At 62.8% G+C, this 20,273-nt stretch overlaps 2 protein-coding genes across 3 annotated transcripts in view; both read right to left on the bottom strand.

The window, feature by feature from the left end:
• SLC6A18 (solute carrier family 6 member 18) overlaps positions 1-8,782 on the bottom strand; it is a 15,370-nt gene extending 6,588 nt beyond the window's left edge. The window contains exons 1-6 of the mRNA XM_081825781.1: positions 8,623-8,782; positions 4,042-4,182; positions 3,145-3,282; positions 2,403-2,584; positions 797-907; positions 446-498 (exon numbers count right to left, since the gene is read on the bottom strand). Of these exons, the coding sequence (XP_081681907.1) occupies positions 446-498; positions 797-907; positions 2,403-2,584; positions 3,145-3,282; positions 4,042-4,182; positions 8,623-8,782 (785 nt within the window). The remainder of the gene's footprint in view (positions 1-445; positions 499-796; positions 908-2,402; positions 2,585-3,144; positions 3,283-4,041; positions 4,183-8,622) is intronic.
• The window catches only part of SLC6A19 (solute carrier family 6 member 19), a 251,713-nt gene that overhangs the window by 224,744 nt on the left and 6,696 nt on the right, over positions 1-20,273 (bottom strand). The window contains exons 3-12 of one of the 2 annotated variants that reach the window (XR_014146821.1): positions 20,096-20,233; positions 18,426-18,607; positions 17,963-18,073; positions 17,620-17,732; positions 16,002-16,130; positions 15,761-15,917; positions 14,001-14,205; positions 13,745-13,904; positions 12,725-12,887; positions 12,123-12,542 (exon numbers count right to left, since the gene is read on the bottom strand). Coding sequence is in view for 1 of the 2 variants with exons in the window: in XM_081825852.1 (XP_081681978.1) it covers positions 12,339-12,542; positions 12,725-12,887; positions 13,745-13,904; positions 14,001-14,205; positions 15,761-15,917; positions 16,002-16,130; positions 17,620-17,732; positions 17,963-18,073; positions 18,426-18,607; positions 20,096-20,233 (1,562 nt within the window). In the remaining variant the exon portion in view is untranslated. Of the gene's footprint in view, positions 1-12,102; positions 12,543-12,724; positions 12,888-13,744; positions 13,905-14,000; positions 14,206-15,760; positions 15,918-16,001; positions 16,131-17,619; positions 17,733-17,962; positions 18,074-18,425; positions 18,608-20,095; positions 20,234-20,273 lie in introns of those variants that run through there. The other variant, XM_081825852.1, reaches the window with a different exon arrangement.

The raw sequence follows: 20,273 nt of genomic DNA, 5'->3' as shown, positions 1-20,273 counted from the left end.
GGGGAGCCCATGGCCCCAGAACATTCCTAAAGCTTCCTCTGGGACGACTCTCATGAAGGGGTGTGAACAGCTTAGGATCACCAACGAGAGAGCACGACTGGAATGGCAGTTCACACAGCAAGCGTGGCCTTGCTGTTCTGTGACGGCTTAAGTAAACCCATGTGGCGTTCTGAGAACTTGGCTGACAGACCACTGAGGGCTGAGAAATGGGTCTGAGCGACTTGGGTGTGTTTCTTCTGCTCCTCTCAGACATGGTGGTTCTGAGGGACTTGAAGGGTCCCATGGTGGCTGGGACACGGTGCCTACGGGCAGACCCACGGTCACACCCAGTGCCCCCTTCCCTTCTGCCGTGCAGCCCCTGGAAACTCCCACAGAATGCTAGGGTCCTAGAGAGTGTGCAAGAGTCTAGGAGGGGTGCGGGCCCTTGGGTCCTGTGATTCCTTACCTGGTAGGGTGCATGCAGCTTGCAAGGCCCTCAGGGGTATGGGGTGCAGGGCACTGGGGGGGCATCTGGGGTGGGGCTCTAGCTGGCTTCTCCCCTGAACCCCTCCAGCAACATCCCTCGGGCTACATGTCACAAACCAAGTCCTCCTCCTGCTCCCATCCTCTGACCCTGACCTCCTCCCCAAGACCCCATACTACCCTCCTCCTTGCCCTCACCCGCACGTGGCCCTGGGCAGCCTGGCCTCTGGCTAATGGCCATTCACACGGCCAGGGGATGGAGCAAGCTGGGCTGGGCTCTGCCTCTGACTCATGTGTTTCCTGAGCCTGGAGCCTGGACTTCAAACCAACTTACATCTGGAGTGAACAGGTAGATTAACCCTTTGACTGCCCCGGGCAGGGTGAGTCCTCTGATAAAGAAGATGGTCAGGACCAGGTAAGGGAACAGGGCTGTGAAATAAATTGCCTTTAAAAAAGACCAAATTGTTAGACTTTTCAGTGGTATCTGTCCCATATAAAACCTTTAAGAGGCAGGTGTGCCGTAAAGGCCTCTGTGGCCAGCCTCCTGTCACTCATCTGGGATTCCAGCTGAGCGGGGGCAGAGGGGGCAGCATGGGGCATGTGGGCCCCAGTCAGGCTCCCAGGGTCTGGAGCTCATGGGGATGCTCACAGGCGGATTCACGTATACACTTGTGTCTGTGGGGCGTCCCAGGTGGGTGGGCCTCCCTCTTACCCAGCCGCCAGCCCTCCCCCTCACCCCAGTGCCCACAACCGGCCACTTCACAAGGGCCTTGGGGCCACACACCTGCCCTCACCCGTCTCCCCAGCATAGGACCAGCACCCCCTCCTCAGTCGGATGTGGTCAGGGGTCTGCACACATGGTGTCTACACAGAATAAATCTGCAGACGATGCTCTTCCCTCACCGCCACCCCCAAGTCCCCGAGTACAGACTGGTGGGGGATTTGCCCCGGTCCCCTGTAAGGACTTTCATCTCAGGGTTATTTGGAATTTCTGGTGGCTTGTTGGGCCTAACGTTTGCTTTGGTGTAATTCAGTAATTCTGTCCTCTCAAGCGCGAAGACCTTCACAAAACAGTAACCCTAACACGCCAGCAGAGGAAGTGAGCAGACACACGCCTGGATCTGTGCAAAAGGCCACAAACGTGTGTTGGGAGCCACGGCAGGGAAAGGCAAGGAGCCGTGTCGCAGGTGTTGAAAGGGAGGATGCACGCAGCGCGGGGCCTGTCCGTGCCCCAGGAGGAGAGAGGGCACTTGGCACAGAAACCACGTGAGTAACACCTGACACATTTCTCCCCATCACTGAAGTCTCTTCAAAAGGTAGTAAACTGTTAAAACGAACATGCCAGGACATGGTTGCTGCTCACAGACTGTCGTAGTGAAATGTGACCAGGGGTGGGAAAGCGGAGGAAGGCAGCACAGCGTGAGTGAGGGTCTCCTGCCTTATCCCGGGGGCAGCATTGCTCCCAGACGGACTGATGGCCAAGTCCCCCGTCCAACCCCGAGGGTAGAACAGTTACCGCTGACGAGCCAACAGGTGGATACAGGGGGATCACAAGAAACACCCAGGAAACAGGAGAACAGAGGGGACCGGTACGAAACAAACAGGATGGCCGACGGAACCCGGATTAATCATCACACTAAATGTAAATGGTGTAAACAGCCAAACAAGGGCAGGGACTGAGCCTGGATAGAAATGCAAGATCCAACTGTGTGCGTCTACGAGAAACACACTTTAAACACAGAGACCCAAAAAGGGTAAAAGGAAAAGAACAGAGAAAACCTCCCGGCAGCATCTGAGCAGAGCGCTGCCAGGTAAAGGTGCCCATCTCCAGGGAGCACACTGGTCCTCACACCCACACCCTCCCAGCCCAGTCTCTGAGCCCGTGGGCAAACACCGAGCCGGCGGCAGCCAGGTGGTGGGATCCACCCGAGGGGCCTCACCTTCCCCAGGCTTTCGATGCTTCTGATGACACACAGGTACACGACTGCCCAGGACGCGGCCAAGCAGGCCAGCAGCGGCCACTGGATGGAGCCGTTGTCGCTGATGTCCGCCGTGATGTTCAGCGTCTGCCGGTACCAGAAGTAGCTCACGGGGCTGCTGGCCTGGCACTCGGCTTCCAACCCTGGAGCCAGGAGGGTCTGTCAGGGGCTGGCACAGGCCTCCGCCCCAGACTGCAGTCTGCGGATAGCCGACCAGGGCTGCTGCCGGAGCACTAGGCACACCTGGCGGGACCCGGCCCCCCACGGCCCAGGGCATGCAGCCAGGGCTGGTGGGCAGATGCGGGGAGCCTTCAGGCCCAGACTTGCCCCTGGGCTGCCTCGTTCAGAACGGGCCAAGCTCAAGTTAGTATCAGCAGAGGCAGGAAGGGAAGGAGTGTTAACACAGCTTCATGAGCCAGTGTAAAAGAGCGACTGTTTCCTGGGCTGCGAGGACCTTCTCTGCTGGAGTGCATGGCCAAGGGCTGCACCGAGTCCGGCGAAAACCGCCGTCCCACCCACTCAGCCTCTCGTCGCTGGGCTTGCCCGCTCGCGGCTGGGCTGTGAATGCACGGAGTCTCTGGGGGCCCATCGGTGGTCAGATACGATGGGGTAAGGGGAACAGGACTTCAGACGTGCTGTTTAGGGAGCCCATGCAGCGCCCGCGTGAGGCAGGGCGCTGAGCCTCCCGCCCCCCCAGCACTACCTGTGCGGTTGAGGTCCAGTGGACAGGAGCTCCAGGGGAGTGGGTACTGGAAGGAGTTGAGCAAGTACCACAGCACCCACGTCAGGACAGTGTTGTAGTACAGACTGACCAGGAAGGACACAGTGAGGCAGCCCAGCCCTGTGGGGAGGTGGCGGTCAGCGCCTTCCCCGCCTCCCTGGCCGCAGGACTCCAGACACAAGCACCCCATTCCTGCTCCCTGTCATCCCCGAGGCCTCCCGCTGCCCGCCCCACTGCTGGCCCACATCTGGCCGCATGCACCCGAGGGCGATGCATCGTTTTCACGGCCCTGGGGCCCCATCCTCAGCTGGGCTAGGGTCTGCCTCTCCACTGGCTTCCCGGTGGGCCTCGCGGACAGTGCTGTAGCCACCTTGTGGGACGTGTCACACTGCCAGAGGGGCCGCTTGGACCCCTCCCTGCAGCACCCACCTCACGGGCACTCCAGGTGTCAGGCCTGCCCTCTGTCCAGGACTCCCTGGACACTCTCAAGCTCCCAGGATGTGTGGGCTCGGCGCCCGAGGGGACATAGTCCCCGGGTGATCTGGGACAGCTTGCTGCTCCGTGGGGCTGGGCCTGCCACCACCTCCTGCACCCTGAGCTCACCCCACGCAGCACCCTGCACCCAGGTCCCTCCTTGGGCTTTGGGGGAACCAAACAGGGCCTCCTGGAAGACGAGTACTCAGAGCATGAGCAGACTTAGCTCCCGCAGGGACGCTGCCCCATGCATCTCCCTGCGCTATTAGGTCTGGACCCCTCTCCTGCAGGGTCAAAGCCACGGAATGTGCACTGGAGTGACGAGCTGATCCATGGCACACACGGGACCTGCAGCCCCCCACCCTCCCAACAGCTCCGGGCAGGGGTCAGAGGCAGGCAGCCTACCCACTCCGCCCAGGTAGGGCGAGATGGCCGTCCACACCCCGATGCTGCCTCTCCGTAGGCGCTGGCCGATGGCCAGCTCGATGTAGAAGATAGGAATTCCCTCGAGGACCAAGGCGATGAGGTAGGGGATGAGGAAGGCCCCTGCAAAGACACAGTGGTCATCGGAGGGTCGACGGCTGCCTGGTGGGGCCTTGGGCCGAGGGAGATGGGCCCGCACGCCGGGCACCTGGTCTGCTGCTCTTTCAAATCACTCGGCAGCATCCCACCTTGTGTGGCTTTGGGGGCAGGTTTCATGCAACAGCGAGCAGTGGTGTTCCTTCGGGGACACCCCTCATCCCGATTATGGGCCCTCCTGTGACGTGGGGCTGGTCTGTGCTCCTGGCAGGATGTTGGAGAAGGTGGACCTTTGAAATGGTCTTTCGAGCTTTGTGCCTGAGTGGGGGCTGGGACCCGTCTCTCCGTGCCTGGGCATGAGCATCGCGCCTGAACCAGCGTCCGGATGCTGGGAGGTGGGCACCTGTAGCCGCGGTGGGGTGAGGCTCCGTGGTCCCCCAGGGGAGCACACACTGACCACCTCCATGGGATCGATGGGAGGACCACACCTTTCTGCACTGGGAGCTAGCAGCAGCGGGAGCAGGAGGAAAGGCCATGGGTGTGAGGAGTGAGGGGCCCACAGCCCTGAGGGGCCCCGCCAGATCGCCTGGGGGCGCCCGTGGGGAGATGTCGGCTCCCGCATCCCACGCGACTGTGGGTGTGCTCATACTGTTGGGGGAAAGGAGTCCCGGTACAGTCGGGAGCTGCATTTTCTTCCTGTTAACGGCAGTGTGTGGGCCTGCAGGCCCTAGATGCTCCAGGACCGACAGCCACAGCCCTGCCTGCACGCACAGGGCTGGCCACGTCAGGGAACGTGCTCCTGCGTGTCCCCGACTCGGCTGGCCCGGTGCAGGCCCGGCCCCCATGAGGGCTAGCCTCTCCCTGGGATTCTGCATCACGGTCAGAGGTGTTGACACTGAGCCGGAGCCCTGGAGAGGGCTGGTAGCCACTCCACCACATCAGCGTCTGCACGGGACACCAGTGTTTGGGGCAAAACAGTGCCTGCTGGTGTCATCCACGTAGCGGCAAAACCGCAAAGAAGCGTGAAATAACAACGTGGAATCCTGGGAGACTCGGCCTCGAGGGATGCGCCGGACGCCCCAGGGACGACTAGGCACCTGTGGGCAGGGGCTTGCAGCTGGGGCTGTGAATACAGCCTGACCACTTCAGGGAGCTCCTAGCAGGGAGAGGGGCCAATCACAGGCCAGGGGCCCAGGGGCTAGATGGAGGAGCCCTCCCCAGCCCGCCCTTCTCCCTGTCCCACCCCACACGCACACGCACTGTGGGGTCTCAGGCAGGTGTGTGCACCTCCCAACCACCCTTGGCCTTGAGCACACACCTTTGGCATGGTAAGGACACATGGGGCCGGCTGCCCAGCCCCGGAAGTGGTGCCTGGCCGTCAGACAGGGGCTCTGGGTCCCAGGTGTTTGACCCACTGTCTAGAAAGGGCCTGCAGGCTCCAGGCCGGCCAGGACCCACGGACCCCATGCTCTGCAGGAAGGTCCCAGCCAGCAGGCCCAGGGCAGGGACCACCGGGAGGAGCAGTCCAGGGGAAGGGAGAGGCGTTTCTCCTTGTAGCAGACCTGGTGCGGCCGAATCAGCCACACTTCGGAGAGAAGAGGAGGGAGGAGCTCTGTGATTACAGATGGAGACCACACAGGAGCATCGCTGTGTGTTAGGTGCATTTTAGCCCCATCCAAATCGCGTGTGGACCATGACTTGGATAAAACCCAAGCCGGTTTGGAGGAGGGCCGCCAGTTGCAGGACGAGCCAGCCCTGTGATTAGAGAGGTGGGACTTTGAGCCCTACTTCGATGTCCAGGTTGGGGAGAGGGCCTGGAGACTGCTCATCACCCAGCTGATGATTCCGTCAACCGTGCCTGCAGAATGGAACCTCCGTGAAAACCGTAAGCCACGGGGTTTGGAGAGCTTCCAGGCTGGAGAACGCAGGAGGTGCCGGAGGGCACGGCGCCCAGAGAGGCGGGGGGCTCCGACACCCCCACCCTGTGCGTCCCTGCCACATGGCTTTTCGGAGCTGTATTCTTTATAAAAGCCCGGTCCTGGCAAGCACACTGTTTCTGGGTCTGAGAGCCCTTCTAGCAAATTTTGGACTGAGGAAGGGGATATTGGCGCTCCTGACTTGTAGCACAATCAGATGGAAGCCGTGGGCAACGCGGGGACCCGCTGCTTGAGCCTGGGTTCTGCAGTGCTCTGTGGACTGAGCCCTATGGGGGTCTGCGCTCGCTCCAGGTAGATCGGCAGAAATGGGTTAAATTATGATGCCGGGATTGGGAGAATTGGTTGGTGTGGGCAAAGCCCTCACACGTGTGGCGTCAGACAATGAGAGGAGTTTTTTCTCCTCGGGAGAAAGGTGGGGTGGTGAGATCAGGGCGCGCACACCCACACGGTGGGTCTGCGAGAGCCCTCGGCTCACCACCGGCCCGAGGGGTGCTGGAAGCGAGGCACACTGGTCCCGTCTGCTGAGAAAATGTCACAGAGAAAAGGGTCTGTCTGACCGAACGGCTGCAGAGCCCGGCACTGCTGAGAATCCACAGAACGAGACACCCCGAAGTCGTCCCGGAGAGAAAACAAAGGACAGAGAAGACCAGGGCAGGTGCCCGATAAGCTGTCTCTGCGGATGGGATGACTTGGTGTTGCCGAGTGGACATTTGTCCCCAGACAATCTAGAAATGCCACGCGATGCCCGTGAAACCCTGAGAGTCCTCCGTAGAATTGACAGCCTGGCTGTGAAGTCTGCAGGGGATGGTGATGGCCGACACAGAACCGGGCCAGGAGAGGAGTGGGAGACTCGCCCCGCGGGAGGGACATCTGCACTGACTGTCAGACTAGGGTCATCACGTCCATGCACGGCTCTGCCGTCTCCACAGAGCCCACGGGTCCTGAGGTCGCAACACGGCCGTGCGGAGATCGCGGGCCGCTCACTAGATGCCCCGCATGTGTTGCCATGGACATGGTTGTGAATGATTCCCGGGCCGGAACTGTAAACCCCAGCAGGTGCCTGGAGGGTCCCTGGGTGCCCGTGTGCCGGCCGCTGGTGGGGTCCACGCCCTGACCGCGGGCACGGACACTCACACAGAAGCTCCGTAGAGGTGACAGAATGCCCTGCAGGTGCACCTGAGTGTTCCCCCCAATTCTGTTACAATGTTGCCTTTAAGTCTTATCCTTAGAGAGAAGCCCACAGACCTGAGTAATCACTAAGTACAGAGAGAATATTCACCGTCAGGGTCATGAGTTTGTGCAGAATAAAAATGCAATCGGTTATCTGCTCATCTTGTTATCGAATAATCAGGGGTGGTCGACGTGAGACAAAAAGGTTGTTCTCGCAGGTGAGGGGTGCTTGTTTAGGAAAAGTGTGAGTTTTGAAACTTGACTATTTCATGACATTTCATGAAGGGCTTCACACCTGGAAACAGGGCCTAAAAGAAGTATTTAAACAGCAGGGGTCCCCCCAGCCCATGAGCACAGGTGTGACGGGCTGGTCCGGAGGCCCTCGGGCCAGGCAGCGCCGGCACATGGGTTCTGGAAGTGACGTTCCCGGGACAGTCCCGGCGCATCGCAGCGAGGAACGATAGCCAACCGGCTCCGGTCAGAGCAGCCTTTCCTGACCTGGAGTGACCACCAGCACGCGGGCCACCGCTTGGCGCCCGCACATGCCTCTCCTGATGCACAGGGCAGCTTGGGGGCCCGGGGAGCAACCCAGGCCCACGTGCCCGCCCAGCCCCAACCCCGTGGGGGCTCTGACGCCTCTGGGCAGCGGTTCCTGGAGAGACGTCTCCTCCAGCTGCTTATAATCAGGAAAAAACAACAAACTTCCAGGAAGCACATTCCTCATGAACAGGGACGCCACCCCGGCGCTGCTCTCGCCTGGTCTGCTCTACAGCAGGTCCCGCAGACCCCCAGCCCGCACTCCCCTGACGCGGCCTGACCGCTGTCCACCCAGCACGGCCAGGAGGGAAAGGGGCCAGGATGACGCCCCATCAGCCACACACAGACCTTCGTTTCTGCCCTGTTCCTGGTGGGAGCCAGAGGAATCGCCCCCACATTTCCAGCCAGGGGCCCGGTGGATGCAGGATTGCCCTGGAGGGCTTCTGGGGGCCTCGGGTCTTACGTGTACAGAGCGGGGGCTTGACGGCAAGCTGACCTGACACTGAGACCCAACGGGCCCCAAGGTCGCACCCCAGAAAAGGACCGGCCTAGCCCGGGTGACATTCGGTGTCCCCTCCCCAGGGTCGCAGGCGACGGGTGGGGCTGGCTTGCCAGGCACCACCATGGACTCTTGTGAAGGGAGGGGGTGCCCTGACCGGGCACAGACGGGGGGTAGGCGGCCTGGCCCGGGAGCACCCCACAAACTGCGGTGAAGAGCTCCCCTGAGCCCCAGAAGGCCGGACGGCAGTGGGCTGGACCTCCACTACACAGGCTCCCCGGGTCGTGGGGATCGATAACGCACAGGGCCGTGGGGGTGGCTCACCTCCACCATAGGTCTGACACAGGTACGGAAACCTCCAGATGTTACCCAGGCCCACGGCGAAGCCGATGCAGCTCAGCAGGTACTGCACCTTGTTGTCCCACGCCGGCCTCTCGTCCCCGTGGCCGTCCCCACGCGGCTCCGCTCCCCCGGCACACGCCATGCCCACCGCTGGCTCCTGCCCGGGCTCCATGGAACCCCCTGGACCTCCGTGTGGGAGCCCCGAGTAGTCCCCTCCGTGTACCTTCTCATTATTTAAAGGAAAACCAGTGGAGCCAGTTAATTGATAACTCGGGCCAGGCTCTTGCTCTCCCCCGGGCGGTCCCTTCCTGACCCCACGTCCTCTGCCCGCACCTCATTTCATGCCCGAGGCAGACGGCCGGGGGCCTCCTGTTCCCCGGGGGGGACGCGCCAGGACTCCTAAGACCGCAGCTCGTTTAGCTCTTTTATAAAAACCATTGATCTTCTAATCAACCTTCTGATTCTGGGACAATTGTAGACTCCCCTGTCGCTGTGAGGAGTGACGCAGAGCCCTGCGTCCTCGCCCGTTCCCGCAGCGGCGTCTTGCAAATATCTCGGCCATGTCACAGCGGGGATGCCGGGGTGATAGGCCAGTTCGGCACATGTCCATCGCAGGGAGGGTCCCTCCTGTCCCCTTCATGGCCACACCCGCCCCCTCAGCTCCTGCCCCTCCTGCCCCGCCCGCGTCCCATCTGTTCTCCGTCGCTACCCCTCTGTCCTTTCTAGAACGTTCCGTAAGCAGAGTCCCCGTGTGTGACCTCAGGTGGGCCTGCTCCTCTCAGCCGTGTTCCCCAGTGACCCAGCCGTGGAGGCACACAGTGTGTTCACCCCACAGCGGAGGACAGCTAGTGCCTGGGGAGGGACCCGGTGCGCTGGGGTGTGGGTGTTCGTGTCTCAGCCACGTTTGGTCTTCAGAGATTGAGTGTGACCCTCCGGCCGGTGGCACTCTCTTCTGGGGAGATCCCCCCTCACCCCTGCATCCTGCGGCATCTGCAGTGGTGACACTCAGCCCAGCCCCCACCAGCACCCACCCTGTGCAGGGCGGGGGCCTGTGTCCCAGAGGGGCTCCCCTGGTGGGGCGGGGCAGGGGCAGAAGTGGGAGGGCTTCCTCTCTTCCCCCCCAGCAGCCACTGATACCCTGAGGCAGCGGGTGGGACAGCGTGACATCCAGGGCCACGGCGGTGGGGAGCTCAGCCAGGCTGGGGGACGTCCGAATGGTCCCCTCCGCATGGGCTCCTCCTGCGGTGGGATGAAGCATGATGGGCTGACTCGGTGGACTCAGCCTGGGTCTCCCGTGGGGCTCCTGGACCCGTGGATGCCCGGTGGATGCTTCCAGGACAGGCTGGGGCTCCAGATGGGAAATTCCCACTTCCCGGGACGCTGGTCTCACACAGGCCCAGATATGTGGGTCGCAGAGGTGTGGGTCCTGGTGGACACACTCCCACTGACTCTACTGGGGGGGAGGGAATGTGAGAAAGGGAGGGGGAAGGCTGGGAGGGCAGGAGTGTGGCCCCCAGCCCAGCCAACCTGACCTCACCAGGGCACCACGGTCCCGAGCCCAAGGCCTGCCCACCACCTGCCCTTCGCAGGGCCACACGCCATGCCCAGGGCTCCGCGGACACAGCCACTTGGCGTCATGACTTCTCCAGAGAAAATCATCCCCCCCCAACCAGAACCGCGGTCCCGCGATGCCCTGAGTGGGGCCCCGCTGTTTGCTCATCCCTCTGCATTTAGACAACATTTAGGACAAGACTATGAAATAGTGATTTATTAAGACAGGTACACATTATGCCTACAAATCACGCATTTCCAACAACTTGCAAATATGCCACATCTGCAAAACAAGGCGCCCGTCAGGGGACAGAAGGACTGGATGAGTCCCCCTGGGCCACACCCGCCAGTCTCCTCCCCACGTGCCCAGGATGGTGTGGTGTATCCATGGGGGGCTGCTCAGTGTTCTCTTAGTGGGGGTGGGAAAGCTTTCAGAGGAGGGTGGAGGTTGGAGTGGGGTGGGACGGGGGGCCCCCGGCAGGTACATGCCATCATGGCCCTGCATGGTGGGCTGGGAGCCCCCTGAGGTTTCTGTAGGTCATGGCATCTAGGTGACCGGCGGCATAAGAGGACTGGACATACCGGTGTTGAAGGTTCAGTGTGGGGCTGCAGGGCTGAACTCTGTGTCACCGTGGGACAGGAGGCAGTGGGATGGGGACAGGGCCCTCGGGCATCTGAGTAGGGGGGACATGGCTCCGGGATCCACCCTCCACCCAGGTCCCCACCCCTGCCCAGCAGATGCTCAGAAAGTCCAGTTCAATGTAAACTTCCAGATTTTTCCATGGAGAGTGGACGTGAGCTCATTAAAATAACCACCCCATGTGCCAAGTGACTTGGCCGAGATTGTCGAATCCCGGTAAACAACCCTTCACCGAGGGGCGCCGAGTGGATGGGCTTCCGGATCCCTGCCATGCTCGGGACGCACGGATTGTCCTTGACCTTGGTGGCTGTGGCCGAGTTACCCTATAACCTGCCTTCTCCAACACCTAGCTAACAATTCATGCAGTGAATATGCCCTCTTAAGAAAACTCAAAGGGTGGTTTCCGCCTTAACTTAGGCTGAGCTGAGTTTTGTCTAACTGCTCATCGCAGCGGCCAGAAGCAATGATTAATCGGGTTGGCTCCCACTGAGCCGGCATCCCGCCAAGGCCAGCAGGCGGGCGGCCGGGCCTCAGAGGGACGCCGCAGAGTCTTCCACAGCTCACGGCCTAGGGGCTCGAAAAGGCCAGTCCTCATCGTGGGCACCAGGGCCCCGACCTTACTGTGAGCTCCTGAGTCAAGGGTTAACAGCAAGGCGAAGGGCAGGTGGCGATCAGACTGGATCTGAGGGGCCAAGGGAGCATCACGCTCCCGCCTCCCGCGGGCCGGGCTCCCCACTACGCCGCGGCTGTGACCGTCCCCCGGCGTGTGCGGGCGTGGCAGGACCCAGGCTGCTGTGGCCCCCACCACGCCCGTGACAAGGGCAAGCAGCAGGGCACCGGGGCTGTGTGCAGACATGTGTGCACAAACACACAGGCACCCAACATGTCTATACAACACACACACCACAGTCATGCACACCGCACATGTATGCACACGCCCACCGAGTCCTCGTGCACGTGTGCACACATCCTCGGACATGAGCACACACATGCACACACACATGCTTCCGTACGCTCACACGCACACACACTTGCACACGTACACACACGCAGTGCACACACGCACGCACACACATACACTTATGCAGTGCACACATACTTACACACGTGTGCGCGCACATACACACGCAGTACACACACACACGTGTGCACACGCGCACGCATACACACTTACGCAGTGCACACACATGCTTACACACGTGAGCACACGCACATTCATACACACTTACGCAGTGCACACTCACGTGCACACATACACACGTACACACACTCACACTGCACACATACACACGTGCGTTCACGTATGTACACGCTCGCACATGTATGCACTCGCGTGTGCACAAACAGTATACATAAACACACGTGCATACACTCACATGTGCGCACACACCCCCACGCATGTATATACACATACGCATGCAAGCGCTTGCACAACATACACACCCACACATGCACACACTCACACGTATGGCCCAGATCCTCCCTGACACGTGCTGGGCCGGGCCGCTCAGGACTTCAGGTCCCCGTTGATGGAGGCCGTGGACGGCCCGCTGACCAGCCCCTGGCGGTCCCCTGGCCTCTGGCAGCAGTCCCTGAGGAGCTTGTAGATGGCAAAGCCGGGGATGGCCAGGCAGGGCATCCCAGCCACGATGACGACCACAGCGTACACCCAGCCCGGGTAGGTGACCTTCTGGGATTTGGGAAATTCCTCCTGGGGAGAGAACGGTGGTGAGCAGCTACGTATGCAGCCTGCGGGGTCTCCCTCAGGCAGATGCCCCTCCCCTGTGGGTCACCGCCTGGCCCTTGTGGGGGAGGGGAAGGACACCCCAGGGTCCCCAACCCCGCAGGGAGCACAATGCCCCACTGCCCCTCCGCAGCAGCCCCATGGCTCACATAGGCAGGGTCCCAGACGCTGTATATCAGCTCCTCTTTGACCTTGACCACGAAGAAAAACAGGAAGATGACCAGCATGAGCAGTGGGCTGATCACTCTCCACGTGACTTGCCAGAAGATGTTGGGCTTGTGGCCAATCATGAACTCAATGTCTCTGTTGAACCTGGACACAGGGCAGGAAGGAGGCCATCACCGGGGGCGTTGATAGGCCTGTGATCCTGTCAAGGCAGAGGGTAGCTGGCCGTCCAGCCCAGACAGATATCACCGTCCACGGTGCCACAGCCCAGTCTTTCTCTGACCGGAGACCCGCCGCCTCCAGAAGAGCCTGGTTTGCGTCAGAAGCCGGCTCGGGAGGCCGGCGGCACCCTCTGCTGCCCCACGGTGCCACCAGCCTGTCAACTCGCCCCGGGGGCTCACGCAGAGCCAGGGTCCGTGCTGCTGGGGGTGGAGGGCAGCCCGACTGGCAGCCCCGTCCCAGCCTCCCTGGCCGATCTCCCCTCCCCCAGGGCTGGTGGCCTCCCCGGGGCCCCACGGGGCAGCCTTGATCCCCGCAGCAGGAGCCCCTGCCCTGTCCATGCCCGGCCCTCACGTCCGCTGCCCGCACCCCAGCCCCTGGGACCGCTCTGCCCCTCCTGGTCCCATGTTCCCGCGTCTCAGGCCGCCCGTGTGGGACGCAATAGTGCTTCACCTCCTCGTCTTGGGTTACGACTTTCTAAATCCTGTGGTCAGACCAGGGGGTCTGTACTTTCCTTCGTGGTTGCTGTTTGCTCTCCTCCCACCCCTAAGACTGCACGGCCCGTGAGTGCCCATGTCTGCCGGGTCTGGAAGCTTCGGGAAGCTGGAGGGAGCACCGTTCGGACTGCTCTGGCGGGCATCAGTCCGGGACCCAACCCTCTGCCCTCAGCGGCGCAGGAGCCAGGCCCAGTGCGCACGCGGCCCCGTATCACGGCGCGCTTGTCCCTGAGTGCCACCCTGCTTGCCCCTGTCGGGAGCCTCCTGCCGCTGCAGCCTCCTTCCTACCTGTCCACGCCGTACACATAGACGACCGCAAACATTTCGCAGAAGGCGATGACGAGCAGCGGGATGGAACCGGCATAGCTGTCCAGCAGGGACAGCCAGTACTGGCCAGAGTTCAGGGTGAAGATGAAGGCGAGCAGGTACGTCCCCAGGCAGATGAGGCCTGCGGGGCAGAGAGCACTGCCACTGCAGCCCGAGGCCCTGCGCCCGCACCCGGCCGCCCCCTGGGGGTTGTCCTTGCGGCCCCGGCCCCGCATACCTGTGAGCAGCTCTTTGGGCCACTTCTTAGGGATGATGTTGAGGTCCTGCAGGGGCACGACCACGCCCTCCATGTTCCCAAACATGGACGACAGGCCCAGGCAGAAGAGCATGATGAAGAAGAGCACGGACCACAGCGGGGACACGGGCATCTTGGTGATGGCCTCCGTGAAGACGATGAAGGCCAACCCGGTGCCCTCCACGCCCTGCAGGGGTGGGGGCAGGGGCGTCACGAAGGTGCACGCTCCCCGAGGACCCCTCCCCGTCCCTGTCCCTCCCTGGACAGCTCCCCACCCGCCGAGCCCCCACCATGCAAGCAGAAGTCTGATCTGAGCCATTTGGGGAGATGACCAGAACTTGTCCTTCAGGCCCAACTGTATTTTTAAAAGCTGAACTAGTTTGACGACTGGGAAGTGGCCCCACTGTCCAGCGGCAGTCAGGGCCCCGTGCTGCCCAGACACGGACACTGTCTCCTCCCTGATGCTTCCTGAGACGCTTGCCGCACACTCGGCTCGGAAGGTGGGGTGACCTCCACGAGGCCTGAGCAAGTGCCCTTGAGTGGATGCCAGAGCTGCGGCCAGTGGGCCCGGCGGGAGCGGCCGCAGCAGGTGCAGAAGCACAAGGGCCCCATGCGGGGCCCTGGCTGAGCCTGTGGCCCTGCGTCTGGCCTCACGGGTCCGCGAGACCCCTGCTGCGGCCCCTCCCTCTTGAGTGTTTCCTGTGGGGCTGAGGGGCTAAGTTAGGGGCCCCGGGCCCAGCGCTCCCTGCAGGACATCCGCTCCTGTCCCCGGGACTCGCTCCCAAGTCAGGGGCCCCAAAGCCACCCCACAGCATTTGCATGAGTTCGGGGGAAAATGGGCCCCTGGGGGGCCAAGCGAGGAGTTTGGGAGATTGCAGTGAACGGCCTCCGAGCACCCGCACAGAGGAGCATCACGCGCCCACGTGGACGGAGGGGGAGGGGGAGGTGAGCCGCAAGGTGACCAGGAGAGGCCAGCCAGCCTGGTGGCCCGGGCCAGGGCCGGCGTGGGGGGTCAGGACTCAGTGCCCCGGTGATGCTCGGCACCTGCACTGAGCACTGACTCCTCTGTTAGCTCGCTTCCAGAAGAGAAGGAATTCAGAGTCTCTGCTGCCCTGGGACCCCCTGCCCCTCGTCCTGCACGCATCGGGGGATAGACTGGGCGAGGGGGCCCTCTGCTCGCCCTCCCCACACCTCGCTCCTGCAGGGCCTGACACCACTGGGACACAGTGCCAGGCCCCAAAAATGTGGGACATGCCCCCGAATATTGTGTGGCTCCAAAGAAGAACATTGCAAAATTAAAATCAGTAAATGTTGGCCCATAAATCACAACAGCATGCAAGCATCGCTCCTCATTGCGCTTGGCATTTAGACGTTCGAGTATCAGAGGACGGTTTGCAGCTACGTGGTCCTCTGCACTGTGACCGCCGAGAAACGTCAGCCAGCACGAAGGACTAGGAGCCAGCAGAGTGAAGCGAGTGGGGAGCTTGGTTAGGACGACTCTGCGTGTTTGTGGGAGGCATCCTGGTCCTCGTGGACATGGGGTGTTGGCCTGTCTCGCACCAGGCACTGCAGGAGGCCAGGCCCGCGTGGCCCCGGGTCCCTGCCTTGGCACCAGGCCCTGGACGCAGGCTCTGCGACTCCCAGGACCCCTGGCTCGCGGGGGAAGCTCGGCGCCCTCCCAAGGAGTCCTTCGCCCCCACCCCCAGCTCCCGAATCACAGGAGCACCACCCAGAGGCCGGACCTCCGAGAGGAAGGTGTTCATGTCGCAGGTCTGGAAGTGCAGCTTTGAGAAGGCCTCAGGGTTGGTGGTGCTGAACCAAAGCTTCATCTCCTCGAAGTTCTCCTGAGTCACGTTGCCCTCGGGCAGGTCGAACCCGTTCATGAGCGTCAGGATGTTCCTGGAAAGACAGAGAGGCTGGCTGCAGGCCCGGTGGGCTCCCTGGAGGTGATGTGCAAGCTCCCAGGGCAGGCGGGCCACCTACGTGCTGAAACAGTCGTCAAAGCGCTCGGTGGCGCGGAAGCCGATGATGGAGTAGACCACGGTGGCCGCATACACGGACGTGAAGCCGTTGATGATCGACACGATCACCGAGTCCTTCTCGCAGTTGTTGCTGCCGTGAGAGGGTGTCCGGTCACTGCCGGCCGGGCACGCCCACTGGCCCGAGTCAGCGCCCAGCGAGGACGGGCACGGGGCTCCCGAGGCCGAGCCACTGGCCCAGCGAGGAGGCCACAGCCACGGGGGGCACAGCCGGCCCACAGCCCACCCCGCTCTGCCCTTCCCGCCACCTACCCAGGCCCCCTGCAGCGCTGGCCCTGGAGACCCTCCCCGGGTCGTGAGGCTTCCAGGAGGTGGCTGGGCCAGGGCCCCCCCGTCTCCACCTGGACGCCTGAAGCCCCCCCAGCTCGGCGTGTCGAGAACACCGCCCCGACCGCCCCACCACCACCCGAGGCCAACATCCTCCTTCTGGATGCTTCCGGAGGCCGGCGGCAGAGTCAGACGACAAGTGTTGGCGAGGGTGAGCAGGGATCGGGCGCTGCTGCCCGGCTGGGGGGACCTGAAATGGGGTGGCCTCCCTGGAAAACACCCCCTCGAGCCCTTCACCCGGAGCAGGCCCGCCCCTGTGTGGGCCGCGGGCGGTGAAGGCATGTCTGCGCCGAAGCTCGACACAAATGTTCGCGACTGCCGGAAGGTGGACACAGCTCGCGTGTCCGTCGTGGGGCAGGCGGGCAAACACAGCGCGGCCCGTCCACGCCCGGGTACCGCTTGGCCGTGAAAGGCAGGACGCCCGACACAGGCCGCGGCAGGGCTGGACACGAGGACCTCGTGCTCAGGGACGGAGCAGGACGCTGAGGACCCCTCCCGGCCGTCCAGAGGAGGCGAGTCCGCCCGGAGAGGGAGCGGGCGGTGGCAGCGTGGGACGGGGCCCCTGGGGCGCGCTCTGGGCCTCGTGCGGTGCTGCCACCAGGCTGGGAGCAGGGCTGCACCAGCAGCTGGTGTGCGCTGAGCGGGCCCTCGGCCCCTGTGGGGAGCACCTGCTGTCAGTCCGTCCCCGGCTGCCTCCTGTCCCGCCCGGCCCCACGCCTTCCGTGTCCGCTCACGCGGCTCGTCGGACTCTCTGCTGGACCACGGGTCCCAGCAACACGGTCCCGGGGCACCAGCTGGGGCACAAGCAGGTGCCCCATTAACGCTTGTGGAGATGAAGTGACACCAGCTATGTCCGTGGAGGCCCTGGGGGCCCTCGCGGTTTGGGCCCCTTTCACGTGGGTGCCAGTCCAGGGTGGGCGGCAGGGGCGGGCGCTCCTGGGGTCCTGGGTGAGTAGGCGTGATGGGGAGTGTGGGGGGGGTCAACACCAGGGCTCGCGATCGCTGGGACGGAGGCGCCCAGGGGAGGCCGGGTCGTAAATGGGTCTCCCTGGGGGGTCCCTCGCTCATGAAAGCCCTCCCAAGGCATCAGCCCGCCTCTTTGCACCCTGTGGCCGCAGCCCCGCAGGGACCCCGGGTCAGCAGGGTCACCTGCACGCCTTCCTTTGTTCACCCACCCCTCGTGGTAGGGAGGCCGAGGCACAGGGCAGGCGGGGCGAAGGTCCCCCCACACTCACTGCACAGAGTTGTAGCTGGAGAAGGAGATGAGGCCCCCAAAGGCCAGTGAGAAGGAGTAGAAGACCTGAGCCCCCGCGTCCAGCCAGGTGACTGGGTTGGCCAGCTCCGTGACCTGCAGCCAGACAGAGACCCTCAGCTATGCTCGAAAGGACTGGGGACTGGGACACACGGCCCCTGGAGGTGGGAGCTGATGCACCACCCAGTGGTGGCCGCCCTCAGTCCACACGGCCACCGTCGAGCAGACAGGCCCTGCCTGCACTCCACAAGGGGCCTAGGGGGGCCGTCCCCCAGCCTGGCCTCCCCTGTGCCATCTGGGCCCTGGGCCGACCTCGGGAGACTCACGTTGGGCGTGAAGAGGAACACGATGCCTTTGGTGGCTCCCTTCAGCGTCAGGCCGCGGATGAGGAAGATGGTTAGGACCACATAGGGCAGCGTTGAGGTGATGTACACGGCCTGTGGACAGGGCAAGTGTGGGACAAAGGGGCAGGCAGTGCCAGGCGGGCGGGGAAACCCCAGGCTCTTAAGGAGAAGGGGCGATAGCATAGGACCCCTGCCCCGCCCTCCCCACGTGCCCTCAGCCCCCAGGCTCCAGGCAGGGAGATGGGCCCGCCCTCCGCGCCCCACCCTTCAGTCTGTAACTGTGGCTGTCTTGCTCCTCCCGGTTAGGGATCACGTGTGCCACTTGCCCACGGCTTTTTGGGCTCCTGCTTAAGAGCGTGTGGGCAGTAGAGGCCCCTCGCAGACGGCGGGCATGCAGGACCAGGCCCCTCACAGCTGCTGAGGGCACCCCCACCCCCGTGAGCACCTTCCCGGTGGTCTCGATGCCGCGGATGGTGCACACGTAGAGGACGCTCCATGCGCAGGTCAGGCAGAGCAGGATCCACCACTGGATAGAGCCAGAGTCGCTGATCGAGGTGGAGATGTTGAGGGTCTCCCGGTACCAGAAATAGTCCACCGAGGAGCTGCGGGCACACTCCTCCACGTAGCCTGGGGGCGGGCATTGGCACACGTCAGAGCGTGTCACAGAGTGTGAGCTGCGGTGGGGGACAGAGAGCCCCGGGCCCAAGCTGTACTTTGAGATGGTGACAACAGGGGTGTCCGTGCACACAAGCATGCCTGTGCATACCTGTACACACGCGCACACACCCACACATGCATGCACACAACACAGGCACACGTGTGCGCACATGCATGCAGACCCGTGTGCACATGCACACCCACACACGGTGCACGTTACACATACATGTGCACACGCGAGTTCACCTGCATGCAGACGCATGTGCATACGTGTGCGCACACACACGCGCGCATGAACATGCTCGCACCCAGTGTGGATTCACACAAACACAGGCACACATGTGTGCACACACATGCAAACGACTCGCACATGTGTGTGAGCACACGCACACCTTCATGCATGTGCACATGTGGGTGTGCACCCCAGGCCTCCACTGCCTGCCTTCTCCCTCTTGCCCCTGCTGCAGGCACACAAGAGACCCACAGGTTTAGCTGGGAGTCTGCCCTGGGCCAGGTGCTCTGCCATGCACCGGTCACAGGTCTCTAAGTTTCCCCAGCTGGGGCCCACCCCAGGCAATGGTGTTCGAACTCACACGTTCTCATCCCTGTGGCTCCCAGGGTCCTGGGTGCCCTTCTAGGCCAGCCTGACATCCTGCCAAGGGGGAAGCAGTCTAGTCCTGGAAGGCCCCCACCCCATCCCCAGAGTCAGGGACTATGTCCTGAATGGTCCCCAGGGCAGTGAGGGAGGCCATGGGGGTGGGCCCTGTCCTTTCCTGACCCTGAGGTGCCCATCCTGCCGGCCCCAACCCCAGCACATCTGGTGTGATCTGTGCAGCAAACCACACTGGCCACTGTCCGCTAGTTGGACCCACACTCACAACACAGGCCGTTCACGTCCTGATGGGGCTGCGTGCCCAGTGGCCCAGCCTAGCACTCAGCTCCGTGCCCCCATGGGCCACAGCCCAGGGTCTGCTCCCCCCTTCCCTGGGGGCCCCCCAGAAGGAGCAGATGATGAGGGGCGGGAGCTCTCTGCAGACAGAGCCTCCGGGGGCTGGGTGGGAAAGGCCAGTGGGGAACAGGATGCTGCCCCGGAAATGTCGGGGAGCAGCTCTCAGGGAAACCCCACACACACCCTGCTGGTGACCTGGAACCCCGCTTCTGCTGCCTGCACCGCGAGGCCAGGTGGGCGGGTCTCCCCCTTTCCTCCATAACAGCGGCCCCTCCTGAGAGGGAAGCCAGCATTTTTAAGGGCTTTTCTACTGCAATATGACTTTTTTGTTAATGCCCTGTTGGGTTAAATGCGCTCTGGTTTTTGCCAAACCTGAGCTACAGCCCTCCGGAATTTGGAAAATCAGAGGGCGGCTCTTGGTGGACGGTCAGCCCACATGGTCAAGGGTGGAGCTCTCCGCAGAACCAGTGGCGGTCCCCCACCCCACACCGGCCTCCCCCGGGCCTCACCTGTCCGGTTGTCATTGAGCGGGCACTCACTCCAGGGCAGGGGGTCCTGGAAGGAGTTGAAGAAGTACCACATGACCCAGGCGATGATGGTGTTGTAGTAGAAGCCCACCATGAAGGACACGAACATGGACGCAATGCCTGGGGGGCCAGAAGGTCACTGCTCAGGGGTGGGGGTCAG

This window comes from Leptonychotes weddellii, chromosome 7, assembly GCF_054177405.1.
Source record: "Leptonychotes weddellii isolate Sample4059 chromosome 7, ASM5417740v2, whole genome shotgun sequence".
NCBI classification, from domain to species: domain Eukaryota; kingdom Metazoa; phylum Chordata; class Mammalia; order Carnivora; family Phocidae; genus Leptonychotes; species Leptonychotes weddellii.
This window is presented reverse-complemented; position numbering and strand designations above follow the sequence as displayed.